A 23,627-nucleotide genomic window follows, 5' to 3' on the forward strand; every position below is an offset into this window, starting at 1 on the left:
CAAATTTGCTTACAGAAAAATTGAAAAGCTTTTGAATGAACAAAATCAGTACAATTGGAATGAGAAGAAAAACAGCTAATTGGGAAAATTTTCATAATCTTTCTGATGTAGCTCTGAATTTTAAGATAAATAGGGAATTGACACACATGTGTAAATAAGAACAAAAGTCATTCCCAATAGGTCAGTGGTTCAAAAAATACAAGTAGGCAGTTTTCAAAAGAAGAAATGCTAGCAGTCAGTAAGTATATGGGGAAAAAAAATTCCGAATCACTGATAATAAAAGGAAAATTAAAGCAACTGTGAATATTCATCTCACCTCCATAGATTGGCAAAGATGAACATACTGAAAAAAATATTGGGGCACAGGTAGTAGGGGCAGGCTAAAAAATTAGCTTTGCAAGTTAATGCAGGTACTTTAATGTAAAGTTTTTGCAGCTGTGTATTAGTACAATTATTCTGGAAAGCAGTTATATTTTTGAAGTCATTAAACTGTACCTTTGACTCAGTGGTATAAAAGTACTTAGAGCAGCATTTTTGGAAGTAGCAAAGAGCTAGAAGAAAAATGAGTGCCCCCAAATTGGGGAATGACAGAAGAAATTACGACATAGGAATGTAATATATTATCATGTCTGCTGTGGGCCTAGTCTTATGCCTCAATTCCCCCTGTTCTGTTATGTCCAGCTATAGCTGTGTCCCTGGGTAGCAGCACCATCACCCAGTGTAGGGATAGGGACCATCCTACAGCCTTCCAGATATGGGGCAGGTAGACTATGCTTTCCTAAGACCTTTCTCTTTCTTCCTAGGTCTAAGGACACCAGGCTCATGTTTTCATCAGGCTCATTTCCCTCCCTGGTCTTAGGGACTGCTGCCGAAGATAGTCCAAAGTTTAAGAAGTATCTTATCCAGATCCTTCTCAGGAGACAATTTAATATAAAAATTTATTACAGCCTATGAGAGTCTTTCAGATTCTCTCCTACTTCTAAGACTTCACTGAGAAGTTATCTATGAACGAACCTTTTTGTGTGATGAGGAGTTATGGATCATCATGACTTAAAAGATCTGAAAGAAGCATTAGTCATAATCTCTACATGCACAAGGGCAAACTATTTGCTCTAAGTGATCATAGGAGCATGGACTTTGGGACTGGCATGGATCTCAGAGGTTATAAAATCCAACCTTTTCATTTTAGAGATAAGGAAACAGAACCCCAGAGGGGTTAAGTCACTTGTCCTGGGTCACAAAGGTCAGAGGTGGCTGAGGGAGTATCTGAACCCAGGTTTTCTCTCTCCAAATCCAGTTCTCTTTCCATTGTACCAGACACAAATCAGTCTATGAGAAGGCTGATGATAAGGGTCAGTCTGTCCCTTCAATTGGTTTCAGGAAAATTTGAGTTCTTTAAAAAGAAACAGTCGAAACTTGATTATGGCAATGAGCCATACCCAACTCTACCTGAAGCTAAGTGAGGAAAAGGAAAACAGACAAGAGAGGGATTTTACCAGAGATGCTGAAAAGAACAAAGATCATAAAGAAGGACATATGGAATAAGGTCAGACTTGGTATATATCTCAGCAACATGCTTCATCAGTATCACCATTCTGTTGTCTCCTGTACCTCTGAAATCCTTTAGTTGGGCAACCCACCCTCCCCCTGCCCCAATGGACCTAGAACCATTTGAGCACCAATTCAAGTACACCCAGAAAGTCAACTGTATTTTATTTTGGGGTAGAAAGACACGCAATGGGAAATAGGAAGGAAGGAAACAAGAATTTTAAAAGCACATACTATGTTCCAGGCACCATACTAAGCTCTGGAATTACAAATGCAAGGTAAGAGAAAGATAATAATAATAAAAAAAGACATCTTGAGGCAAATGGCACAAAGTTTATGGATAGAATTGTGTTTTAAAGACAAAGCCCAGGCCCAGTTCCACAGGTATGGTTCTCCCCACCCTCTCTGGTTTTTGTCTTTATTGTGTATCTTCCTCATTAGCTCTATCTTTTTGTTTTTGTATTGCAACTTATAAAAAGGGTTTTCTAAACCGAGAGTATACCATTAAATCAGGAGGTTCTGAACTGATCTCTTCCTTTGCTGCCCAAATTAATTCCTTATATACACTCCTTGTGCTTGGTTTTTTTACATCAAAGAAATTGTTTCTTTCCTCTCTTCCTCACTGGTTACATAGAAAGAAAGGGCTGTGTATTCCCTTGGACTGAAAAGACGTATGCCTGACAAGGACACTGGTTGCATAAGAGCTATATGCAGTCCTGCTGTTTGCAGGATATCCCTTCAAGAATAATTTGCTTTTCTTCTGCCACACATTGAGAAACCTCTTTTCTCCCCTTCCAGATGTAAAGATCTCTCAGTCCATTGGAATTTGAAAGAGAAACAGAGTTAAGGCAGCCATTTTGGGCAGTTAGAGGAGGAGTAGAGTGCTGGAGTTAGAATCAGGAAGACCTGAGTTCAAATCCTTCCCTAGACAATAGCTATGCCACTCTGGGCAAGTCCCTTAATTTCTCTGAACCTTGGTTTCTTCATCTGTAAAAGAGGTATAGTAATAGTTTTTACACCACAGGATTGCTATGATAATCAGAGAGATAACATGTAAAGTGCTTAGTAAATCTTAAGGCACTGTATAAATTCTAGCTATTATTACTGTTACAATTATTGTTACTATGCCCACTCCTTACAATATTCATGATTTCACAATGCCTAGATTTGAATTTCTGTATTTCTCTTCTCCTGGTGATTTATTCTGCCCCCAAGGACAAGCTCTTAATTCTTGGCAATCGATAAATATGAGTTCCCAGAAATCTTTGGATTAGTAAATCAAGGCAAGCATAATTTCAAATAAGCTGTTTACCCCAGAACATTTCCCAAGTCCAAATGAATTAGTGCAGAAAGCCCAAGAGACCGAGTGAGATCCTGCTTCCATGGCTGGGAGCATTAAAAGGACAGCATGTAACTTCTGCATGGTCTGGATGAAAGACCCTCATTTCTCTTAGTTCTCATGAGAAGCAGTCAAAAACTATAAATTGGCTTGCAAGATGCATTGGCTAGATCAAAAGTTTTCTTAAAAGTTATTTAGTTATGGAGGAAGGAGGGAGAAATCATAAAAAGGAATGAAGGAAAATGGGAAATAATATGCTTCTTAAGGTTCCAAGAAAACATTATTTATCTCATATACAATCCATGCCTCCCTCGGTGGAATATTTAAAGTGACTCAAGTGTGATACTTAATCTAGCTAGTATTGACTTTTCTTGGAAGACTAAACAATTTCCATTTTGTTTCTGAAACTAGGAAAGTGAGACATGTTGGTCCAGCTTAAGTTTCTAACTATACTTTTCATTTCAAATTAATTAAAAAAAAATAAACCAGGTCTAAGAAAAAAAAACCTGATCCCTCAATTAAAGCAAAACAAAATAAAACAAAAACAAAATTAGTTAAAAGGATAGAAGTCAAGCTTACGGTTGGTTTGTTCCCTTCTTTTATGGTGATCCAGTCTTCACCATTGGAACTAATATCCACTCGGTAAGTCTTCACATAGTACTCTCTCTTGGTTTCTTTTGATATGGCTCCCTGTGTCCCGATGGCAGAGACAAAACGGAGAAGGCCCAGGTCAACCTGTGGAGGAAAGAAAGCATAAAGTATTTCTGCATATTTTGGTTAATACATAGTGATTCATAAGAATATGAACCAAAGTGAACCATATTCTCTGAGGCAGGGGTTTAGTGATGTATAATGAGGGTTTATAGATCTGTTTAGACTGTAAGCTCCATGAGGGCAGAGTGACCCAGCTGATAATCATTGTAAAGTACTTAGTAAAGTAAATGTCTGGCATTTACTAAAAATATGTAAATGTCATTTATTATTATGATTCACCTAGCCCAATTTTCTTATTTTACAGATGAGGTACAGAGTTGTTAAGAAACTTAACTAAAGGGGCAGCTAGGTGGTGCAGTGAATAGAGTACCCACTCTAAAGTCAGGAGGACTGGAGTTCAAATCTAGACTCAGACACTTAATACTTCCTAGCCCTGTGACCCTAGTCAAGTCCCTTAACCCCAATTGCCCTGCCTTCCCCCCTCCAAAAAGCCACCCCCACAAAGAAACTTAACTAAAGTCACACAGTTTAGTAAGTGATAATTGGAATATATTCATTAAATTTTTTTTTAAAATTTCAATCAATCAACCTTAAGCATTTATTAAGTACCTACTATGTACTAGGTTCTGAAAACACTGAAAATACAAAGGCAAAGCAAGGCAATTCCTGCCATCCAGAAGCTCATGTTCTGGGAGATAACATGTATAAAGATAGATACAGAATGAATTGAACTTGGTGGGGGGTGGGGCACAAGGATGCTACTTGTTATTAGGGAGAGTTTGTCCTGGCTCAAATTGCACCTTCCCTAGGAAGCCTTTCTTGCTCTCCCTTAAGTCTTCCCTCTGCACTTTATTTCCATTTTATCCTGTATTATTATTATTAGACTGGGAGCTCCTAGAGGGCAGGGACTGTCTTTTGCCTTTCTTTGTAGCCAGTGCTTGGCACATAGCAGGATCTTAATAAAATTTTACTCATTGACTATGAATGATATTCCCTGCCCCACTGCAGTAGTAAGAGATCTCCAAATTCTTCTTGAGGCATAGCCACAGTTTTTGTTTGTTTATTTGTTTTTGCTTTTTGGAGGGGAGAAGGCAATTGGGGTTGAGTGACTTGCCCGAGGTCACACAGCTGGGAAGTGTTACTTGTCTGAGGTCGGATTTGAACTCAGTTCCTCCTGGCTCCAGGGCTGGTGCTCTATTCACTGTATCACCTAGTGACCTCCATAGCCACAGTTTCTGAAAATCTTTCCTACTATGGGGCAGAGCCAAGATGGCAGAAAAAGACAGGGACACCTGAGTTCTCCCATATTTCCCCTCCAAACAACTTTAAATAGAACCTCAAAACAAATTCTGTAGTGGTAGAATCCAAAAAAGGATGGCATGAAACACATTTCCAGCCCAAGACAATTTAGAAGGTGGGCAGGAAAGGTCTGTTGTAGCCAGGTGAGAGTGGAGCACGGGCCAGCTCAGGCTGTACTGGCACAGACTAGCAGCAGGTCTGGTGGGTGGCTGAATGGGCCACAGGAGGGTGGCAGCGGCAGCTTCTGAAGCTCTCAGCTCACAGAAGGTAAGGTGGTCTGACAGCTGGTCAGAAGGAGATTACCGGGATCCCTTCTTGGCACTGAGGCAGGACTCTGTTGCACTGCCTATACTTGGATCCAGATTGCCATCCTGGGTCACAGTCCCAGGGTAAGGAGGAGCACTGGCCCACAAGAGCTTGTGGTCCCAACGGAGCAGGGACCCTGGTCATAGTTACAGGGCAGAAAAGAGTGCTTGTGGTTGCTCACAGATCAGAGCACAGAAGATTTATACCTTGCACTAGATTGTACCACCCTGAAAAACCAAAAACTTAAAGGTCCTCAGAATTATCTCTTGAAACCTTTCCTCTTCTTACATTTCCATACGTCTCAAGGAGACAGCAGCTGGGCAGAGGCAGGTGATTCTGGCCGGGGACAAGGGGAAGAAAAGCCTCTGGTCAATTCTACAAACAGGAATACATGATTCCTGGTGCACAGGGGAGAATGGAGCTGAATGCCTTATAAATATATTATGAATGCCTTACAAATATAATTACATTTTATGAGTGTCTCAAAGTACATTTCAGACATCACTTTATTATAATTCATTTTACAAACAAGAAAACTAAAAGAGTGGTTCAGCGCCTGCCCTAGGTCATACATTGGACACTGGTTTGACTGGAATGGAATAGAGGCTTTATCTGACCCAATTTCACTCTCAATCACTAGGCAACATTTTGCTTCCTTTCAAAAAATAAGGAGCCAGATGAAGCAATGGCAAGGATTTGGAAGAGGCAATGAAATAGGGGTGTAGATTTGTACTTGGGAGTGAGGCAGGAGATAAAGAGAAAGCAAAGCTTTCAGAATTTCCTTCCCGTTTCCTCCATCTTTCTCCCCTACACCTTATGTAAACAATCAACCATGGCATTAGAGTGCAAGAACTGCCTAGCTGGTGAGTTTCAGACAAAGAAGCTTCTCTTAGTAAATGGTCTGGTCTTTTCCTCCCATTAACACATCTCACACCTGAGTGTTGGATCAGTCCTCAGATCTTCATGGATTACACTTGGTGATCCATTAATTGAATATATAGCATAGTAACCAAGTGGTGACTTTACTCCAGGGGCCTGTTCATTAGTAGTAACAGTTGGTATTTATGTTGGGCTTCAAGGCTCACAAAGCACTGTATATACATGATTTCATTTGATCCTTGCAACCGTGGTCTAAGTAGGCAATAGAACTGGTATTACTCTCTTTCCACAGAAGAGCAAACCCAACATCCCAGAAATCCAAAGGCTTTCCCATGGTCACACAGCCAGTTAAGTGTCAGAGGCTGAATTAAAACCTGAATCCCCTGACTCTAAGCTCACTTCTCTTTCTACTACCCCATGCTTCTATTTTTTCAGTGACTATTTCATGTGGAAGCTTGATTTGTTCTTTTTTCTTTGTTGTATTGTGAAAAGGACATTAGACTGAGTCAGGAGACACAAGTCCTAGAAACAGCTTTGCCACTAACTGGTTATGTGACTTTGGATGAATTATTTGCTGTTTCTGAGGGGTTCCTCACCTGTAAATGAGGAAAGCAGATGATTTCTAAAATCCCTTTCATTTCTGATGTCCAACACATACTACAGGTAAATAGCATCCCAGATTTTGATTTAAATAGGAAATAGAAATATTTGTAGCTTTCACTTATAAGCACTTTAAGATTTACAAAATATTTTACAAATTTTATCTCATTTCATCCCCACAAGTACCCTGGGAGGTAGGTGCTATTATTATCCCCATTTTAGAGTTGAGGAAACTGAGGCAGAGATAAGTTAGGAGATTTCTCCAGGGTTATGAAGCTAAGAGGCTGATTCAGGATTTGAACTCGGATCTTCATGACTCCAGGTCCATTGCTCTACCTGGTTGTCTTAATGTTAGACCAAACCAGTCAGTAGACTGCTATAAATAAGGGAGAAGTTCAGGTTTTTTTTTTGTAATAAATCTGCTTTTTTATTTTAAATGATTTCCATTTATTTCCACGCTCAATAGTTTGCAGAAACTTTAAAGAAATGAAATCCAGATTTCTGGTAAATATTTTTTAAAGGGCACAAAACCTTAATTAAATATCAAAACCAGTTACGATTTATAGAACATTACAACAATACATTTACCACTGAGGAAAAACTAGAATGCCATTTTCCTTAGAAAGGGACTTCTTTCTGAATCTTGATCTCTAGCCATGACAGGATAATGTACCAATTCACAGAGCTTCAGTTAACCCCTTCAGTTCCTAAAGGCCAGGAGACCTTAACTTGAAGCCCCTGAACTTGTTAGTAAAATTATTTTGATAACCATGTTCCACATAATTGGTTTCCTTTTCAATCCCATCTGTTTTGTGCACTTAAAAATATTATTCTCCAAGAAGATTCTGGGAAGATGGCAGAATAAGGCAGAAAATTACCCAGCTCTCACAAATTCCCCCATAAATGATTTAAAATAATGTCTTGAAGTGAGCATTAGAGTGGCAGAAATAAATAAAAGTTGGGGTAAAGCAATTGGCCAGCTTCAGATAGCTTGGGAGGATTTAGGAAAGGCCTAACCTCCTAAAACCCTGGTCTGGCCTCATTGGATTGTAGATACCTAGGGGTATATAATGCAGAGTCAACAAACAAGTCCCAGGGGGAATCTGTGTTGGCCATAGCCTCAGCTTCAGGAACTTATGCCCCATGGACAGTGTGGGGGTCAAAGGGCTGATTGAGGAAGATTGCAGGGCCCTCTGCTACACTGAAATCCAGGTAGCTAGGTAGCACAGTGAATAGAGCACTGGCCCTGGAGTCAGGAGGACCTGAGTTCAAATGTGGCCTCAGACACTTGACATACTTATTAGCTGTGTGACCTTGGGCAACACTTAACCCCAGCTGCATTGCCTTCCCCCTCAAAAAAACCCCAAAACAACCCCACAAAAAACACACAAAAAAACCAACAAAATAAAACAGTAAGCAAAAGAGAAAGAACCAGATCATAGATAGCTACTGTGATGATTAGGAAATAAGAGGGCAAGAGGATAAAATAAGGGAGGTACTCTTAGAAGGGTGGGTAGATTAAGGGATAGGAGGGTAAAGGGAGAGGATAAGGGTGGGATTCTTTAAAGGGGTAGAGGTTAGGGAGGCAGTGGTTAGAAGTAAATCTGCCTCTGTGAAGGGATAGGGTAAAAAGAGAAAAAGAAAAATATCAACAGTGAGGAAGAATGGGATGAAGGAGAATGTACAACTAGTAATGATAACATTGAATGTGGATGGAGTGAACTCATCCAAAAACTCTAAATGGAGTGCAGAATAGATTAAAAAAAAAAACCAGACTGACAATATGTTGTTTACAGGAAACACATTTAAAAAGTGATACATATAGAGCAAAAATAAAGGACTAGAGTAGAATTTATTATGTTTAAGCTGATGCAAAAAAAGCTGGGTGTAGTAATCATGATCTCAGACTAAGTTAAAGCTAAAACAGATTTAATTAAAAGAGATAAACAGGGAAACTACACTATGATAAAAGGCATCATAGAGAATGAATAATATCAATACTAAACCTATATGCATCAAATGCTATAGCATCCAAAATCATAAAGGAAAAGCTAAATGAATTACAGGTGAAAATAGGTAACAAAACTATAAGTGAGGGACTTCAACCTTCCTTTTTCAGAACTAGATAAATTTTTAAAAAAATATTATTCTCAGAAGGGCTCCATAGACTTCAGATTGCCAAAGGGGTTTCTGACATGTATAAAGGGTAAGAACCCCTGCTATAGGCCATAAGTATTGGAAAGACTGCTATTTTGTGCAATTCCTTGGCAATAAAGAATGACTGAGGTTTCAAACTCTACCTTTATTTTTCCTTGAGGTCCTTGAAATAGAACAATCAAGCGTTATATAAGCTCTCTCCTAAAATGAATTATCTTTTATTTGGGGCAGACTGTCTTCTATTTCAATATCCATGACTGTCTTCTATTTCAATATCCATGTCATATACAAGTCATTTTAAAATTACAGAGTACAAGAATTTCTCCTCACTGAGGAAGAATGGGTCTCACTTTCAATGAGAGACTATCTTTTATCACACTCTAAAGATTTTAAATGTGTAAAATCTCTGCTTCCTATATTTACTCCATCTTTAGGAGGAAAAAAAAGTATACTTTAGTACACAATTTATCTCTTAGGAGACTAACAACAATAAGTTTTAGAGTCTGGACTGAGCAAAAGGGAAGAAATGGAAAAGAAAAAATAGTTATTTACTGTAGAAAACAACAAATGTTGATTCATTCAACAAATACTAAGGGCCAAGCTAGGGACACAGTAGTTACTGAGTGATGAATTTTAGGACAGGATTGAACCATGGCCCTTTGTGTATCTAGGGACAATTTTCTATAAAGTAAAATTCTTACAAGAAAGCTTAATTCTCTTCCTCATCCTTATCCCTTCTCCCACAAATTCTCTCCCTCATTCAACCTCTGTGGCCATCCTCCCCCCCACCAAAAAATAATAAGATCAAGCAATTATCTTGATTATCTATTAGGAAAGTCCTAGACACTAGGAACCTGGTCATTTTGGAGGAAGAAATACTTGACTGTTGGTATCCAGTAGTCAAAGCAATAGATGTCAAAAGACCCAAACATTAAGTTCCTGTAAGGACATGCTAACATCAATGCTTCCAAATAACATTATGTGCATATATATATATATATATATATATATATTTTAAAGCAATCAGGGTTAAATAACTTGCTCAGGGTTAGACGGCCAGTTATTTCTGGGTGTGGTGCTAAGTATCTGAGCCTGGATTTGATCCCCAGGTCATCCTGACACTGGAGCTGGTGCTCTTACTCGCTGGGCCCCCTGGCCTCCCCTAAGCAATTGGGGTTAAGTAACTTGCTCAAGGTTACACGGCCAGGTGTTTCTGTGTGGGTGCTAAGTGTCTGAGCCCAGATTTGATCCCCAGGTCATCCTGACACTGGAGCTGGTGCTCTTACTCGCTGTGCTACCTGGATGCCCCATTATGTATATATTTTAGGTCAACAACAACAACAACAACAAATGGTCAGCCATTATAGAGTGTAACTGACAGCTCCCCTTCAAACTTTCAATCAATCCTGGTATACTTGAAGGCTGGATCCTCCAACCAACTACACCGCTTCTGTTTATCACTTTGGAGTCCTTGGAATTTAACTTTATTTTCTTTTTAACCTTACTGCTACAAGGCTCAATAAAGAAGGACAGCATTACAAAGTGATTAGGGAGGGGCCTTGAATAGTACCAACTATTTGCTAGTAACTAGAACATCCCCAGCAAATCAAATTGGCAAATTCTAAGTAGCTCTATCTTGAAGTTCTTTCCAGGCATTCCTTATTTGGTTTATGGATTCTCTAAAGTAGAGAAGATAGCAAACTTTCATTTTCATGGGTGTCGTATCATTGGTGTCCATTTTTGAAAAACTTTTAACCTCCAGAAGGACTTATGTCTGAGTTGTGTTTTTGTAAAATTCTTATTATTATCCTGTGTCTTATTGGTATCATCACTTGTGTTTCTCCATGTATCCTTCTTCTTTCTCAACCCAGACAGCCATCTCATAAAAGAGAATATTTTTAAAAGAAAAAAAAAAGAGGAAGAAGAGGAAAAAATCAGCAAAAACAGCCAATTAAATAGAAAAAAAATCTGGCAATATCTCACGCATGTAGACTTCCCACTTCTGTACAGGAGTGGGAAGATGTGTCTTTACATATCTCTTCACTGGGGTCATGCACAAATAAGAGTGATGAGATGCAATTCCCCATCCATCCTTTCTTACAGCTCTAATTCTTGTTTACTAAATGTATATATATACTAGCATGTATACAGAACTTTAAATTTTGAAAGACTTTAGATATGCTATCTCATTTAATCTATTATTTAAGCATTGGAAAAACTAGTTTGATGTGACATCCTGGAGGGAGGTGGCTTTGGAAAACTCTATTGGTTTAGTATAAACTGGTGCAGGGACTACTGAGTTGGAAAGGCTGAGTAATGAGTTGGAGAAGAATTGCAGATCTTTTATCTTGAAGACTACCCCTTGCTACTTTCAGAGGAGGTTGCTAGTAGAAGATGGGTCACCATATGAAAAAAAAATTGGCTAAATGTTATATACTTCATCAGTTAAGGAAATATACAATCCAAATAATGGCTCTTGTGAAATATTGAAAAGTATGGTAATAAGTACCACAAAGGACATAATTTTTCACCACCATTATATTAGTTAATAGATTGATAAATTACTATCTCATCTGGTTGTCTTTATGCCGCAATAACTTGCATTTAAATAAATCAGTTTGCTTCAACTATTCATCAGTCAATCAATTACTTAACTATAGACCTATGACAAAGTGAGTCTGTATTAAATATGACTTTCCAGTCTTTGTTCTCTCAGAACTCCAATCCTAAAAGGGAAGATCATTGGTGCATTGTGTGGGATAGCAGCTGGAAAGGGTAAAGGGATAGTTCAGCAAAGTTTTAAAGATTGCCTTATGTTCATCCTTCCTTTCAGACAGACAGAAATTGAACAAACCCATCTTATCTAAACTCAATTAGTCTTTCTATAATTACAATGTCCTCATTATAAAGGAATATAATCATTTTACAGCTGCTTTATTTTTAATTTTAAAACGTGGTGGTGATTTTACATTTGAGTTTGATGTACTTCTGTTTTGGATTAAGGCTTCAAGGGAGGGGATGTGGTGATGAGAGGCGGGACATGCGGAACTGAACATCAAATGCATTCACTAAAATTATTGGATGTTTCACTCTTGTGTGTGTGACAAACATAAACATCTGGTACTTATCTGATGGTATGTAAACTATTTTTCTGAAGTTTATCAGACTCGTCTTGAGTTCTGGTGGCCTCTCTGTGAGTAAACTTGTATTATACATACACATTGCTGACCAGACAAGGTACATGGTTCCCAATGCCAGTATTGAATAGCACTTTGTAAGATGGAATCTTTGTCAATATCCTATCGTCACTGTAATCAACAGTAATCGAATAGCCCTGCATGGATAATATACAAAAAAACGGGGAAATCCCAAGCATCCCATTTTGGGTATGAGAGTAACATTGTACTATTAAAAGAAAACAGCTGTTCTTGCTTACTTTATCAGGCTACTTGCAGCAATTCCAGGGGAGACACTCTGCTCTAGCATTACTGTGGGCTGTCTGAACCCCACCAACTTGCTTTTTGTTGTAAGATGCCTTTTCATATATAATAAAAGCATATTTTATCACTATGGTATTGTCTTAGTAATGACAGGAAATGCATTCCCAAGATAAAGAGAAACAAGGAGAAGCACACACATTTTACTTGGAATCACTTCAGGACAAAGAAACACATTTAGCATTGTAGAGTAAATCATATAGCAAATCTTTGCAAACTGGTGGTTAAACACCAGCATGCAGCCTTCGAGCCGTGAAATGAATATCATTGCCTCCTATAATAATACATAACTAGCTATTGGTCATGTCAGTATGGAGAAAGCCTTATTTCCAAAATGAAAATCTGTCTTGCTCAATAAAATACTGCCCATTGAGCTTGCGTTGGCAAGGGAGCAGTTAGCCCCGTTTTTAACACTCCTGCTGCAGGTCTATCCGACAAACCTGAGAAAATAAAGGACAAAGGGCTGGGAACTGATTAAAAACAGGAAGATTTGTGTGTGTGTGTGTGTGTGTGTGTGTGTGTGTGTGTAGGATTTGTTTTAGAACATCTCTTGTGACTCAAAAGACTGCTTAATTCATCACTTGCCATCACAACCCAAAGTAAATATTTTTAGGCAATTGTCTCATTTCCTTAGATAAACCACATGTTTTCTGATAAAGACTTAGCCTTTGAGAATTTTTGCTATTCTGGGATCTCATACCCTAATTCACAGCATCTGAGCTTTGTGTTATTAGTTTATTTTATTTTTCTTGAGCACCATTTACTTTAACACTGACTGTCTTGGATCATGACCTCGACCTTAAGTCTTAGTGCCAATAATTCACTTTCTCTTTAAATATTTCACCAACCTGTTACCACGTTGCTCTGATAAGTTGTTCATTCTTAACTTTGTTGTCAGGAAAGCCATTCTGATTTCCTTGGCAAATGATAATGAACTCTGCTAGCCCTTCCCACCCAATCCTCATACCCAGCATGGGAATGAGGGATTTTGGTAGTTGTCCAGAATAGAACATAAGTCATAATTACTGTAACCATGTATAGGTTTTGTTTTGTTTTAAACTATGTTATCACTAGAGAAGGAAAAAGTTTGCAAATGTTTTAGGTTTGCTGTTGAAAAGCAAAATGGTGTCCATGGTTCATTGGGAAAAATATAAACAATAGAATAGTAGATAGAGTGTTGGACTTGGAATCAGAAAGAACTGAGTTCAAATTCTATCTCAGACATTTACTAACTGTGTGACCCTGGAAAATCAAATAACATTTCTGTGCCTGAGTTGTCTCAACTGTAAAATAATGAGGTTTGACTCAATGGTCTCTAGGGTCCCTTTTTGTCTCTAATATATGATGCTAAACATATCTATTTTTTAAAAGTCTGGGTAACTGAAAAATACAATCACCAAAGAACAAGAAAAGTACAAAATCAAACCTCACTGAGAGCCTTACAATCTTAACTCCCTGGCCTGGACACTTTGTCCCACTTAGACAAACACAAACCTTTGCTGGAATGGAGCAAATCATTAGTTGCAAGAAAATCTTGGCTAATACTGAGCCAATCCCAAGTGACTAAACAGATGAATTTTCCTACAGAAAGGACTGAAACGACAATTTTGAATGACATTTGGGCACTAATGTGAGAACATGGACTCATGGGAAAAAAGAAGCCTTGTTGACTGCCACTGTACTAAACTCACAGAGAAAGAGTAAAGAAAATAAAGTCCTGCAAAAGAAGACTCCCTGTCTTTCTGGTAAAAAGACATAATGCTTGTGTGGGCTGGGCTACATCTGGATTCATGGCACATTCTCTCACTTTTATGGTAATTTTTTTTGCATAAATCAGAAGTGACTAATTAAAAAAGAAATCTTTAATTCTGACATGTTCTTTGAACTGGTGTTCCATCTGGTTCTGTTTGAATAGTAAAAATCTGCTGTAGTTGTTAAAATTGGCAAGCATTACACTGGCAAAAAGAAACAAAAGGGACTCAGGGCAGCAGGTTAATACACTAGCATTTCAGCTTGAGCCATTTCCAGAATTCAGCTACCCAAATCACTCCAATATGGAAGCCATAAAGATCAAATGTGAAAGAGAAGAATGCTGTTACTGGGGTGGAGACATCCTACCACTGGTGCCCATTAGTTCAGTGTGATATTTATAGCAGTAAGCTTTGAAAGGACTTTGGTTTGAAGGCATTGTATGGGGGACGGTGACAACACCCTGAAATATACTCCATATATTTCATGGAGTGCATTCAAGGCAAATATAATGGTGAAAAGAGTCTTCAAATATTCAGTTCACTACTCTTACCTGAAGGGGTTCCCTCCACCCCGCCCCCTTCCATATTCCTGGGAGGAAAATAATTGCAGTCAGAAAAATCAGACAAATGCTCTATTCTAATTCATCTCTTACTTAATAAACCTATAAAACCTGAACATCAAGATACAATAAATTCTGATAACAAAATGGGAGAAACTGTAATAGTATTGGGGTTTCTATGGACTCCAGGATCTAAGTAATCAGCAGCAGAGGCAATATGAAACCTCTGTGCAGCATTGAACAGAAAGACTGATTAAATCCCTGTGCTTTAGAAAAGATTGTTTTACATCTTCAAGAAGTATAACTACTCATAAAATATTTTTCCCCCTTAACATGAAATCCTTTGCTTCAATAGTATGTTAGCTTGCAGATGGCTATACCTAAGGTACGCATAATAGTCTGGTCAAAAAGGGAACATTTGAATAGTGCTTTTCCTGACTAAGATACTTAGAAGCCCTCACTAAGCAATAAATGATTCAGGAATTTAATACTTTTAATTAACATTTTTTTGAATACTTATTTGCAATTTACATTTAATTTTAAACCTGAGCTTAATCCTCTCATCTGGAAAGAGGACAAGTATTCTGAACAGACCGAATATAACCCCTGCAAGCTTGATTAAGAATTTGTTTAACTGAAAAACTCCATAGCAGCAATTACCAAACTGCTGTGTGTCTAAGAGAAGAAAATAATTATACTATGGTTTAAAAAAATTTTTTTAACAAGCTTCAAATACATATAAATGTGAAGCAAGCCTTCAAAGTCTCCTAGTCAAATGCTTTATGTGAAAGTCCTGGCTTGTTTCTTCCCAGATAATGGCCTCGTCCTATTACTCTGGGTCCAATACTAACAAGAGTTTCCTTTTATGCATAACCCCTATTAAAGCCAAAGAGAGTTCTGCACTCAGAACTAAAGGGAAAAACAACACACCAAGAGTGGCCAATTATAGGTAAGTAGGTCTTGTAAACATCACAGGGACATATGGAACAGACACAGCGGCTTACTGAGATATGGTTTTAAGCATCCAGGCAAGTGAGCAAAGCCAGTCAGATACACTGAAGCAATCTGCGTATGTGAGCTACCCGGCTTTGTCAAAAGCAAAGGGAGTAGCAAAAAAGTAGGAGAAATGATCATTCATTCGTTCATTCAGTCAAGAAATATATCTTGAGTGCCTACTCTTTGCAAGGCATTGTAAGATAATGCAATTGAATAAACCATGTTCCTTGTTCAGAATGACCTTGCAGTTTATTAAGGATATAATTGTGTCAGGGTTTGCATCCTGATCCTGTAGCTTACCTCCTAGATGACCATCGTGGTCACCCTCATCTGTAAAATGAGGGAGGGACTAGATGGTCTTGAATGTCTCTTCAAGCCTGTAATCTATGATCCTATGATTTGACCAACTGGATGTGGGCAAAAGAGTAACCCAAAAGGCCCCTAGGTTTCAAGACTGGGTGACTTGGGCGGGGGGGGTGGGGGGTGGGGGGGAGGGATAATAGTGCTGGGGAAGAGAGGAGAAACTGGTTTGGAGGGGGGAAATGACTGGTTTTGGATATGGTTGGGTTTAAAGTGCTATGGCACATGCCAACGGACTTTCTGGAGATACAGATTTAGGAACTGTCAACTTAGTGGGGAGAGTTGATGAGATTGCCAAGGGAGAGGGTATAGGATAGAAGGAGGAAGAAGATTGAGCCTTGGAAAAAATGCCTACGTTTCAGGGGCTGCTATCCCTAAAGACCCCCAAATCACACTTTGATTTTCTCCTGCATTTGACCTAACTTACATAAATCTCCATAACATTCCTCCTTTATGTAGTTCCTGAGAGTCAGTGAGGCACAGTAGATAGAGAACTGACCTTACAGCCAGGAAGACCTTGGTTAAAGTTCCCCTCCTGACTCATACTGACTATGTGACCCTGGGCAAACCACTTAACCTCTTAGTGCTCTGGAGAACTTTCTAAGAATAAGTTACAGTAAGTGCCAACTTATAATGGTAGAAGGAGTTTTCTCATGTAAGAATCTGTTCTACCAGTGAAATCACAGATCCAGCCAGAATCTTTATCTCAGCAAGAGCTAAAAATCTCTACATTTTTTCAGATGGAAGAAATGTGGGTGCAGAGGGTTAATAATTGATGAAACCTTTCTCAGCCTCATCAGTAAAATGGCAATAATGCCTGCTGTACCTATTTTTTAGAGTCATTGTGAGTATCAAAAGAGATAATGGATGTAAAAGGCATAAAGCACTATTCAAATGGAAAACATTCTAATGTGACGACCTCTAACTTTGCTAAGTCATTTGGGTAATTTTGGCCAGTTAGTTCTGCCTGAGTTACTCAAATTGTGGTTATTATGGAGTTCTGACTTTCTCTCTAGCCCTCTCTGCCAGTCTCTACCCTCCCCACTCCCAATTCAATCCAATGGCACAACATTGAACAAGGGATGAAAAATCCTTTATCAATCATCATGTGCCCCCAAGCAAAGGATCTGATTATTCTTATCTTGGCATTTGTAACTGCAAATACTATAATTGGTCATAAAATTTCCAACTCTTTTAAAAATCCGCTACTTGACTCCAGAGTCTCTAGTTGTAATGTTTCACTGGTTAGCTTCATGCTGTGCAAAGAAGTATTTCTTTTTATTTGTGTCTTAATTGACCCACCACTAATTCACAAATGCATCCTCTCCCTAAACTTGTCCCCATAGACAATACATAAAAAAGAACCCATCAATTTTCACCGTACCCATCATAATTTTAATGCTTCACTCAAATTCCCTTTAGCAATTTTCCTAATTTGCTTCCCCCACCTCACACATGGAATTTACCAGCGTGTCAATTCATCTCTACTTTGGTTCTCTTAGACATTTCCCCCCATGTTTATTTCATCTTTCTCAAGTAACTTGATAAAAAATTCATTCCAACAGTAAATATTTGATGACTTATACTATTCCTTACATTGGGAGCATAGGGTGTGTGTGGGGGAGGGGGCAAAGTCATGGATTGTGAAAGAGTTTAGGTGTGTTGAGTTCTAATCCTGATTTTTGTTGGATTGTGAAAGAGACAAATTAGCCAGTCTTTTCTAAATCCTGGTGTTCCCTGTTGAGATGGAGACACATACATCTTCTTCATAGTCCACTGGGATTTTAGAGTACTTTAAAAAACATGAAGGTCCAGAAAAAAAAAAAGTTGTTAAATAATAAAACACAGACTATCTTCTTTCATTTTTAAAAGCCTGTTCCTGGCCACTGCACAAAAAAGTTTCAACTGATCTGTTGGCGAGACTCCCAAATAACTGGAGGTAAACAAATATTTGTGCTTAAACAGCCCCTGTCTTTCCCAGCACACACAAAATGGTTATTTATTATGGGTTTCACAGTAGGTCACGCCTGTAACTTTCCCCCCTCCTTCCTACAAGCTTGGTTTCAAAAACAAACATGAGGATGGATTTATGGAATAAAGACTTACAGATGGGGCAACGGTCTCCATCAGACATTTGGCCTGTGAACTTTGACAACATCCTTTTACACTCATTTTCCATGTACTGCCTCCACCCCCCAATTCTAGGTTGGCTTTCCATTGTTAATGAGAGTTCTATTTGCTGACTGGAGACCCAGTGTATGCAGGTAAATTTCTAGAAAGCACATTCACTGGGTATTACAGATTACTCAGATTAAAGTTTGCCACTACACCTGGGGTCACAATGGATCCAACCCTGGAGACCCTGAAGAAGAGAAAAAGCAGGCTGCCCAGGTACAGCTGCTTGCCAGAAATCATGTATAAACAGCCAGTCTCTGAAGAGAAGCCAATTGTTCTTGAGAACAGATGAAATGAGCCTCCTCTTTTAATGTTTGGTCTATTAGATTTTCCCTCATGGAAGCTTTGTTTGCTATTCAGCTGAGAAGTTTACACTCATTCCTTTTGATGATTATGCTTAAAGAATTAAAAGCGTGTACACACACACACACAAATACATACACACACACGCACACACACACACACACACACACTCTGAAATCATGTTCTTTCAAAGAATAACTCCCTAATAATATAATTTGGAATGAGGACATGTCTTGATATTTTGTAGCCTGGGGGTGGGGAGGGGTAAAAGCAATGCTTAGGCTGTGGTCAGGGGAAGACAGTGTCCTTCTAAAATTCATTGTGATAACTTCCATTACTTTTGTGCTTAGTATTTTCCAAATACAAAGCACTTTCCTCAGGCCAACATTCTCAGGTAGGTAGTACACTCTTATTATCCTGTCATGTCTGACCATGCCACTTCCCTGCTCAAGAAACTCCCTACAGGGGTGGGGAACCTATGTGACCTTGAGACCACAGGTTCCCCACCCCTGCCCTAGGACCTCTAGCATCAATCCATAAATCAACAAGCATTGTTGGTAGAGTGGTAGACAGGTCAAAAGGTGAGGCAGGAGAGAGCAAAGTCACAAAAATCCAGAGCAAAAAGTAGTCAGGAGGACAGGGTGGTCAACAGTGTCCAATATGGCAGATAAGTCCTGGTCTACCCAAGTGTTAGTATCTTCCCTTCCAAATGAGCTTGTATTTAACTACATTCAAATTTAATCTCATGTTTAATCTCACATGTACTTTTTGTCTCTTCCATTAGAACATAACCTCTTCGTGTGGATATTGATTGCTACATTCTTTTTATTTGTATTCCCAGCTCCTAGTACATTGCCTCCTGTCATACAGTAGGTGCTTAACAAATGCATGTTGGTTAACCGGTTGATTGATCATTGCTTTACTTACTGGTTTCAAAGCTGGGGATAAATAGGTCATCTCCCCCTCACCCAAACTCCCCTATCTTCTGTCCACACCATCCTTCCAGTCTTCCAGGATCACAATCTCAGAGCCACCCTTGATTCTTCTCTCTCTTTCACCCCCCATATCTAATCAGTTCTTACATGGTGTTGATACTGCCTCTATAACATGTCTCACATTCATGTTTATAATCATACGGCTACCACCATAGTTAGGTCCTTATCACCCCTTACTTGGCCTATTACAGTAGTCCCCTAATTGATCTCCCTCCTTCCTATCTCTCCCCTCTTCTACATAGCTGCCAAAACCATCTTCCTAAAGCAAAGATCTGACCAGGTCAGTTCTCTGCTCAAGAATCCCTAGCGGCTCCCAGTGATTTCTAGGATGAAAAATCCAAGTACTTCAACTTGAAATTTAGATCCTTTTGAAATCTGACTTTCACTTATCTTGCTCAACTGATCAAACATTACCTGCCTTCATGCCCTCTAGATTTTGGCCCAGCTCACCATCTTGCTCTCCCCTGACCTTGAGGTTCAGCCCTTCTGTTGGTGTGTGCAGCTAGAACTTTCATTTTGAGGGTGGCCCAGATCAGCTGCTTTTTATTCTTTGAACTTGGTCACCATGTTTCTCACAGGTACCTCCTCCTCCTCTACCTCCCTCTCTCACCCCCCAGCTTTTCACCTCCCTTACATGTTCATGCGTTTCATCTTCCCCCATTAGAATATAAACTCCCCGAAGGCAGGGACTATCTGTTCTTATTTGTGTGGTTAGTATTTAACACAAGGGCTTGGCCCATTATAAGCACTCAATGAACCCCCCTTAGAATCATTCAATTCCTTAAGGGTTCTGCTCATTTGCTCCTATAGGAAGTGCTATCCTGTCTTTCTTCTTTTTGGTACTTTCTCCTCAATTATTTTGATCTACTTATATGTTTATATGTTACATCCTCTGATAGAATGTAAACTTTTTTTGAGGTTAGAGACTTTTTTCTTTTTTTTTGTTTCAGTTAAAATTTTGACTTCTATCACAGCATCTTGCAAAAAAAAGTAATAAATATTTGTCGGATTGAGTTGAAATAAAATGAACAAAAATGCCAATAATTAATGACAGATCTAATAAGCTAACTCATGGTCTACCTTAGATGGTTATGATAAAAAGATTTTAATTAATATGCATTTTGTAGGGGCACTCATGAATATTCCATATCCAGATATAATTGGAAAAGGCATTTTAAGGTAGATAAATAGGCAAATACTTGGGTAGGTCCTCCTGCAAAACATTCTAGTTCAAGTATAGGAACTCACTTTTATTATGGAAATTCTTGATCAATGCCAAATTTCAGGAAATATTTGAAACAAAAAGAGATATTCATTCCTGTACTTTTTACATCATTTCTTGCTCCTTAAGAAACCCAATAAATTGTGGAGGGGGAAGGTTTGAGGAAAATGCCTTCAATATTTGCTTTGCTAGAAGAAAATTCATTTATTGTTCCTTTCATTGATCCTAGCTTAGTGGAAATAACATTATAAATGAACAAATGTCTCTATGGATTTTTCTTCACATGGCAAATGATTTTTCAAAGGATAAATTCCTATATTTAAAGTGCTATTATTAACCAAATTTGAGCAAATTGGCCCTGAATGTGTGAAGTATTGGGAACTACTGGACATAATGTTAGGGGTATAAATTGTGTATGTATGTGTGCATGCATGCACATGTATGTATACACATGTATACACACATGTGTATGCGGGTAGGGGGCTGCGGGTGGGGAGTGGTGGCGATGCTGGGTGAATATAGCAATCAGTGACTTCACGAACTGGTTAACTAGATTGGTCCTGGATTGCTCAGGTTTTCAGATACCTCCTGTCTTCATCTGTTTACTTAGGTTGGCAATTTTTTCTTTTCAACTATGATTTTCTTCTTTTACTCCCAAGTGGAATCATCTAGAGGAGAATCCAATGACAGTTTTTCTCCCCGGAAAAAAGAGATTGAGAAATGTATTTGAAACACACAAATAGATACACAATAATACTAAATTAACTCAAGAGCCTTTAGTCTAGAGTGAATTATCTGTTCTACATAATTAGAACTATGAAAGCACATGAAGTATTTTAATTAAAACATGCTATTGGAATTTATAAGGCATTGCTACTAAATCTATTCCTCCCTCCCAGCCCCCAGCCCCCCTCCTTCCACCCTTTTTGTTCATGGGATTCAATGATATTAATGAGAAGTGGTGATAGGTTAGAAGGTGAAAGAGAGAAGTACATATAAACAAAAGACAGGAGAGAACCCACAAGTGCATTCAGTTTTGTCACGGATCATGTAGCACGCTCTCATTTTATCCAAATGTCCCTTATGAACATTCTTAATGCTGTAAGGAAGGATTTTTAGTTTTAGGACATGGAATGTTTGAGGACCACATACCTATTCAGGGCTTTCATGTCTTTAGTGTACATTTCTCTCTTTTGCCTCTTGGAGAGGGGTAAGAGAAGGCTGGTTAGCATCTGTTAGCATGCTGAGTGAAATGAACAGAACCAGTAACAATAAATTGTTACAGAACAATTTATACTGTAACATCATTGATGTAAAATGAATTTTTAAAGACTTAAGAACTCCAATCAATGAAATAATCAACCATGATTCTAAGGGTCTAATTCATGGCAGTAAGATGATGGATTAACAAGCAGAATAAAAAATGTATTTTTGGTTGTGGCCAATATTGTTTTGCTATACTATGCTTTAATAATACAAAGGTCATTCCTTCCTTCCTTCCTTCCTTCCTTCTTTCCTTCCTTCCTTCTTTCCTGACTGTCCCTCCCTCTTTCCTTCCTTCCTTCCTTCTTTTGTTGTTCTTGCTTGCTTTTCAGTGGGGGAGTGGAGGAACAAAGAAGAAAAAGCAGAAATAAGATAATTAAAAAAAAAGATAATGCATAGTTTTTAGGGGGAACACACTTTTCTTTTGCACTGGGTCTTTCAAATCAAGAAGTGAAGGGTATTTAAACACAAGGATTTCATGTGTAACATTACACATTGCATAAATGTAACTATTGGTCCTAAATGTGAACATTAATTCACTCTGTAAAAGGTATGATTATTACTGCCAGGGCAGAAATCAGCAATCCCTTGTGAAGGGATGTCTTGAAACTGCTATCATAAAATCTGTGCATGCTATGGATTTCATTAACATTTTAGTCCCTGAGGATTCCCAATTGTATAATAACAGAAGTTCTTTAAATTTTAAAGACCACAGACAGGAACAGCCTTTCACCCAAAACAGATGTGGAACCCTCAACCTTGCTTTCTCATTGGTTCTAAGACATGGAACTGGTCGGTAATTGATAGCTATTAACATGTTTGTTGTTTAGGTTACAGAAATGGAAACTTTATACTATTTTTCCTGTGAAAAGATAAGTTAATGAGCAATAGAACTGGCTTTTAAACAATAAGACTTTACCCTTGATTAAATCAGATTTCTCAAAAAAGATGAAGTGTTCATACTTTACATAAAATAAACAATGAGGGGAAGGTCAGGGAACCAGCAATGTTCCTTTCAAGGATGAACTAAATTCAGTCTTGTTTTCCCCAACTCTCATCAACAGAGTGAAATTTTGTGTATTACATTTCCTTTTCTTCATTTCAATTTTATCAGGGAATTTAAACACCCAGTGAAACAGGCTCCCCAAAAGAATGTTACAAATGATTCTAGCTCAATAAAGTCCTTTATAAAATGATAAAAAATAATGAATCATAAGATATAAAAGTAAAAAAAAAGCTCATAATGCCATTTTCATGAAGAATCCATATACAAATCTTTACTTTTAAATACAGCAATTCACATTCCGATGATACCATTCATACCAAATGTAAGCAGTCAAAAAGTGACCAGATCATTCAATGAATCAGTTGTTTTCTTGACCTTGAAATGCCAAATAATTAGTAACTTGGATTCATTCCCCATCATTGAAATTACCTCCTGGGAGTTAGGACATTATGTAAATACAACATCAAAATTTATATGACACATAGTTCAATTGAATAGATACTGTTTATACAAATCCAGTGACACTGGGAGAGTTTGAGATTTGGCTTGAGGCAGCTAGGTAGCTCAGCCTAGAATCAGGAAGACCTAAGTTCAAATCTGGCCCTAGACACTCACTAACTCTGTGACCCTGGGTAAGTCACTTAACCTCTATTTGCC

The 23,627-nt window shown here is 38.4% G+C and overlaps 1 protein-coding gene across 6 annotated transcripts in view; it reads right to left on the minus strand.

Moving 5' to 3' along the window:
• The window catches only part of NRP1 (neuropilin 1), a 185,999-nt gene that overhangs the window by 53,054 nt on the left and 109,318 nt on the right, over positions 1-23,627 (minus strand). For all 6 annotated transcript variants that reach the window (XM_069086469.1, XM_069086468.1, XM_069086471.1 and 3 more), the window contains one exon: positions 3,467-3,622. In XM_069086469.1, coding sequence (XP_068942570.1) covers positions 3,467-3,622 — 156 coding nt within the window. The remainder of the gene's footprint in view (positions 1-3,466; positions 3,623-23,627) is intronic.

Source organism: Petaurus breviceps, unplaced genomic scaffold (genome assembly GCF_028583685.1).
Source record: "Petaurus breviceps papuanus isolate PSGF00001 unplaced genomic scaffold, PetGlider_PUasm1.0 178, whole genome shotgun sequence".
Taxonomy (NCBI): domain Eukaryota; kingdom Metazoa; phylum Chordata; class Mammalia; order Diprotodontia; family Petauridae; genus Petaurus; species Petaurus breviceps.